At 39.3% G+C, this 6,000-nt stretch overlaps 1 protein-coding gene across 2 annotated transcripts in view; it reads left to right on the forward strand.

The window, feature by feature from the left end:
* The window catches only part of ccndbp1 (cyclin D-type binding-protein 1), a 37,524-nt gene extending 32,690 nt beyond the window's left edge, over positions 1–4,834 (forward strand). Inside the window, exon 11 of one of the 2 annotated variants that reach the window (XM_048550121.2) lies at positions 3,859–4,834. In XM_048550121.2, coding sequence (XP_048406078.1) covers positions 3,859–3,967 — 109 coding nt within the window. In that variant the 3' untranslated portion in view covers positions 3,968–4,834. The remainder of the gene's footprint in view (positions 1–3,858) is intronic. The other variant, XM_048550122.1, reaches the window with a different exon arrangement.
* The last annotated feature ends 1,166 nt before the right edge of the window (positions 4,835–6,000 follow it).

Here is a 6,000-nt window from a genome sequence, read left to right on the forward strand (position 1 = left end):
ATCCTCCATTCTACCCGCTTAAATTCTATGCCTTCTGACTCTATTTGCCTTCTTGCTATTGATTTAATATCATTTGTTAACAAGGCATCCTTGTCCCCTCTGCCCACCGACCTAATCCTTTCAGTAGGGCGAGTATCCTTGGATATTTCCCAGCCCTGATTCCCTTGCTGCCACATCTCTGACTCCCACAACACTGTACCTGCCAGTTTCAGTCTGTGCTACAAGCTCATTTACCTTGTTTCATACGCAGTTCAGGTAGTGTAAATTACTTGTGTCTTTCTATCATGGAAATAGTTTCATACAGAAAGAAGATTGTAGGCATGTTGCGTCTTTGCTGACTGTTTGCAAGAGCAATTTATCTCGTAATAAACTTTGGTTATTTTAGTGGTATGAGTTGTCTCCAGCAAGGTGTTTTACGTGATACTTATGTTATCAGCCCTAACATAAGAAATTGAGCATGGACATCATGGTGTTGAAGAACTCAGCAGAAATTTATTCCAACTAACTGTTATGTACAAGCATTTCATTCCTTCGACACAACTGTCAGTATGGCCAAAGGTTAATATTAAGTTATGAATTACGACAGAGAAGTACACTTCCAGTAGAGTGTCATGCTTAAGTGATCAAAGGTAAGATGGGTATGAGTTATTTATACCTTCCATTTGTATGCAGTAATGATATCATGAGCATAACCCCTGAAGGTATACTGACATATGAGTCATAACACAACCTTCTGTGCTTATTTCACTTTGGCTGCCTAGGCCACTGTGATCTGAACTCTAATTGTAACTTTTTGAATCTTGAAGCAATTTAAAAAATTCTCTTTGTGACCAGTGCTAGTACATATATTGATTTGTTGTCATTCTTATCACCCTAATTATCCTTTCCACTTGGGCCTTGGCCCCTTCACTGGCAGCCAGTCCCAAAAACAGCTCTCTCCCTTTCTCAGTGTGCCATGAAATAGAATGCCTTGATTCAAGGTTGAAATGTTGGCTGTTTAACAATTTGAGTTCCTGTCATCATTCTTTCCCATGGACATTGGAAATATTATGAGAATTCGCACATGGGTGTGAAGTATCATGAATCATCATAGAATCCCTAAAGTGTGGGAACAGGCCCTTTGGCCCAACAAGCCCATAGAGCATCCCACCCAGACCCACCCCCCTGTAACCCACCTAATCTACACATTCCTGAACACTGGGCACGTTAGCATGGCCAATCCATCTAACCTGCACATCTTTGGACTGTGGGAGGAAGCTGGAGCACCCGGAGGAGACCCATGCAGACATACAGAATGTGCAAACTTCACACAGACAGTCACCGGGGGGATAGAATCAAACCTGGGTCCCTGGCGCTGTGAGACACAAGACTAACCACTGAGCCACAGTGCCACCCATAAATGGGATGTTCCTGTAATTTTAAGAGTGGGTGTATTGAAGTGAACAAATGCTAGTTCATACAAGTCTTCTGTATTTGAACTCTACAGTAAAAAAAATTTGCAAACTAAATTGTTATTATACTTAAAATATCAGAATTTTAAAGGGCCTACAGTGTGTATCTTTATTATAACATATTTCCTTTGTGTTCACCTAACAACTGTGTTCTGAGTTGCTGAGGAATTTTCTTGTCCCAGAATGATTATATCAGAAGGAAGCTGTTCATCCTGGGATGCCTGTACTGTGCAAGTGACATTCTGTGGTACCATTCCCCTGCCTCAGCCACAACCCTGTGCATTTTCCTTTCAAAAGCTGATCCAATTGCCCCTTTGAATTTCCTAGTTGAACCTACCTTCACCACACTGTTGTGCAATGTGTTCCACATCCTAACTACCCTATAAAGTAGTTTTTGCCATGGTGCCACTGTATCTTTTACCACTTCCCTTTGTAACTACTTTTCATCCTTCTACCAAGTAGTTATACTGTCTATACCTTTATAACTTGCAATGTCTCTATTAAATCTTCTTTAAACCTTCTTTTCAAGGCTAGCCTTCCGATATTGTCCCATCTATCCATGTAATTGAAGTCCCTAAGCTGTGGAACCACAGTTATAAATGTTTCTGCTGGCATCCCAAATGACCTATTCTGAAATAAACAGAACATTGCTGAAATTCACCTGTTAGGAGACAAAACATTCAGTTGTTAATATAAGTTTGAGATTGGTGCATTTTTCCTAAACAAAGTTATTAAGGAACATGGGTTAAAGGCAGGTAAGGCCATAGATCAGCCATAATCTCTGAATGGTGGAAGAGGCTTGAGCGGATGAATGGCCTACTACTGTTCCTATATAATGTAGTTTAGGATTCCAGCGGTTAGAGGTAGAGCCATAATGGCTGAAAAAGGCAAAGTGAAGTTGAAAGGATTTCATGAACTGGACAATTCATCTTATGGTCTATTATATCAGCCTGTAGTCTACTCTTAAGACTTACTTGAAGAGGAGCATAAACAAAAAGAGACAATACAATTCATATCAGACAATGAAAGATTGAGGTCTCATCTGACATGCTAACTCATTAAATTTGATCTCTGAATATTAGTTTGGTCCTGAATTATATAGTTCGTGGTGAATGAAATTCTTGATAAAGTCAAAGGTAACAATTACTTTGAAGGAGTTAGAGGGAAGTATTGACGGTAGCCTACATGTCTGTGCTCACTGCTGTGCTTTCTCACCTGTATAATGTTCAAAGTATAGTAACTCAACATTGTGAGTAGAGAAAGCTGATGAGATAAAGTATGAATACAAAACAAAGCATGACAGCTGTTGGAAATTTGAATACAAAACAAAGCGGGACAGATGCTGGCAATTTGAAATCAAAACAAAAGGTGATGAAAGACCAGGAGATGAGAGAGGCTTTCACTGGAGTTTGGGAGAAATAGTCTGCAAGTGGTGGTGGACGGTAAAACTGCATGAATGTTAGAAGGAGCGAGAGACTATAAGTGAGGGGTGGGTGGGAGGTGAAGCCTGCAAAGAAGTGTGAGAAAGGGGAGGGTGTTTGGGAGGGCCGCAAGGGTTTTAGGAGACTGCAAGTAGTGCGGGGAAGTTGGAAGGGGGTAGTGGGACGCTGCAGGGAATATGGGATTGAGGAGAGGCTGAAAAAGTGATGACAGGCTGCCAGGAAGGGAGAGGTGGAGACTACAATGAGAGAAGACAGTTTTAAAAATGTCAACAAAGGATAGCTAACTAGGAACCAGAAAAATTCAAAATCGCTAAGGTGTTGAATTCCTTAAATGAATTAGAATCTTGAGAGCAAGACAGCATATGTTCAGAGTTACTATATGGAAAAAAAAAGGTAGCTAACGCTACTATTATCCTGAAGACTACTATCAAATTTAAATCTGAAATGCCTTAGTGTCAGAAATTACTATTGAATAATTATATTGTGTGCCCTGCTTGAGGCAGTTGCATAACCAAATGTCAACTTCATACGGTCTTGACTGTGAATGTATAGCCAGGAGGAAAAAAATACTTATTCTGAATATCCTGCAGACTTTAAATCAAACTACAGTTAGTTTTACGTTTGTACAGCATAGATTTTGTCTTGTACTCTCTAAATTATTCTGGGAGAAGCTCTGCGTTTTCACATAGCCACTTGCATGCAGAACTCTATTGAGGGCTGAAGAATTGGAGTTCTAAGAAAAAGCTAATTTGGGATGAGTAGCTTCATTATAAAAACAGCAAAGGCAGCACCATCGCTGCTTTAACTTGCAAGTGTTAGATAGTCATCATTAATATGGTTCTACAATGTAGTTATCAAACTGTTTAATTGTCATTTTTGGAACTGAGCATATATAAGCAATCTACGTACTTTTCTGCTTTGTATAATGCTGCCATTTCAAGTGCTGTTTTGTTTTCTTTGTATAGGTCTAGTCATGTGTGCCCTGAATCTGAGAACAGCTGGTTGCAATTTCTAAGTGGAGCAATTGAACACAATATGGATAAAGTGAAGCATTTAACACAGGGCAGTACGTAAATTTTGTATAGTGCTGTTTGGAGCAATCATAGATTACAGAAGAATGTTGAAGAAACACAAGGCATTGAATAAAAATTGTGAACGTTTTAATAAATGTTTGAGTGTTGCTATATATAAAAGTACAATCTCTGTAGGTGAACATGTATTATCAAGGTTTTCGTTATTCCCTTCCTTCAAGACACATTAATCTCCAGACTTAATAATGCGCTTGCATGGATCTCAGCATTCATTTTTGAAAACTGCAGTAATGTTTCACCGACAAATTGGAAGGCTTTTTGACTTTTGGGAATAGTTGTGAGCTACGACTGTTTTCCTTCCATCAGAACAATGGAACAAAAATTTCTCCGAGGCTAAAAGTTGCTTGTGAGATGTGTATGAGCACTCTTAGCAGTTACTGCTACATGTGCTCTAGCGCTAAGAATAAGTTAACGTTTTAGCAAAGATTTGTACTTTAGATTGTGGGTGAGGTTGTTGACTTGCTCGTCGAGCTGGCTTGTTTTTGTTCAGGCGTTTCGTCACCATGCTAGGTGACATTAATCAGTGAGGCCTTCGATGAAGTGATGTTGTTCTACTCCGCTTGGAATTTATACTGTCTGGACCTCACTGCTGTCACCTGGCCTGGTGACGAAATATCTGAACAAAAACAAGCCAGCTCAGCGAGCAAGTCAACCTCCATAAGGAATAATTGAATCCAAGTTGGTACTAATTTCTATTAATCTTCATGTATGTGCAGTACATTATTGCACTTGAACTTCACCTGGCTGAAGGATAGCATTTCAGATATCTAAAAAGCTCTTCAAGTGAAATGATATTTGCATCAAAGGCAAATTTTTGTCTCATTTTATGAGTTTAATAAAGTCATTCTGCTCTTTAACAATTTGTGTTCTGGTGTCTTCTGTGACATACTCACATACGATATGAAATATATGTGAAGTGGCTTCTTTAACCCTGTATTCTGGTTCAAGTCTATTATTTGGTTTGTTGCAAGCTATTCATTGATCAGTCGGTCATTGAAAGTTTCAAGTTGAGCCCTAATACCATTCTTTTCAATGTCAAGTTGCAGCCATCTCGTTATTTGTATGCCTCAGTAGTCTGGGTTGACAAGCCCAATTCCTGTGCTTCGCTGGCAGACGTCTTTGATCCTGAGCTTTCACTCTGCTAACACTCTCCTCTTGTTCCTCCTTGCCTGTGTCCCCTTCCAATCCTGTTCCGGTGGAACTCACTGAATAGCAAACAGTTGCCTCACGTTTCCCATTTGTACAACACTGGTATGAGCCAACTGACCAATGAATCTGAAGACTTTATAATGTTTGCCTGAGTGCTACGATCAGTAGGAATTTTACTTCAGATGAAGTGAGTTGTAACTTGCATTTGTAACGAAATTATTTGTCTTATGAACATAATATTAAACATCTTTAACTCAGCCCAACCCCAGGTAATTTGGATCTGAAATTGCAATAAGACTTGCACCAGTTAAAGTATGATAAAACAGACCATAAATCTGCCCAAATTGGGAGAACTCTTGTTTCCCATGTCAAGTCCCAGTTTGTCTTTACAAAGTCAGGCAAGGCATATCAGCAATGCGTAATTTTATTACTGTCAACAAATAAGACAAAGGACATGGCAAAATTAAAATTCTGCTGCTTCAGGAAGGCAAACAAAATGTTCAATATTTAACTAGTCAGGCAGGACCTTGGCAAGGCAAATTATTTTCAGGTCATTTACCTTTATCCAATTCTGATAAAAGTTAGAAATGTATCTAGTTTTAAGCTGGTGAAATGGGCAAGGGTGGAAAAAGTGTTCTGCGATATGCTTGAAGCTTAAGTGGCAAAAGAGTTGATAATATAGTGCCATTGTGGGATGGTACTGGAAGAAGAAACTGAAGATTTATAGAGGTGTGAATAGCAGAATTGTGGACAGCTGATATCTGAAAGCCAGACTAAGAGTAACGCTGATACATGGAAATGTAGGCAAGCTCAATTGGAACATACATTACAATCTGCAAGGTTTGAAGTCAGGATTGAATTTAGGCT

Source organism: Stegostoma tigrinum, chromosome 19 (genome assembly GCF_030684315.1).
Source record: "Stegostoma tigrinum isolate sSteTig4 chromosome 19, sSteTig4.hap1, whole genome shotgun sequence".
Classification (NCBI taxonomy): Eukaryota; Metazoa; Chordata; class Chondrichthyes; order Orectolobiformes; family Stegostomatidae; genus Stegostoma; species Stegostoma tigrinum.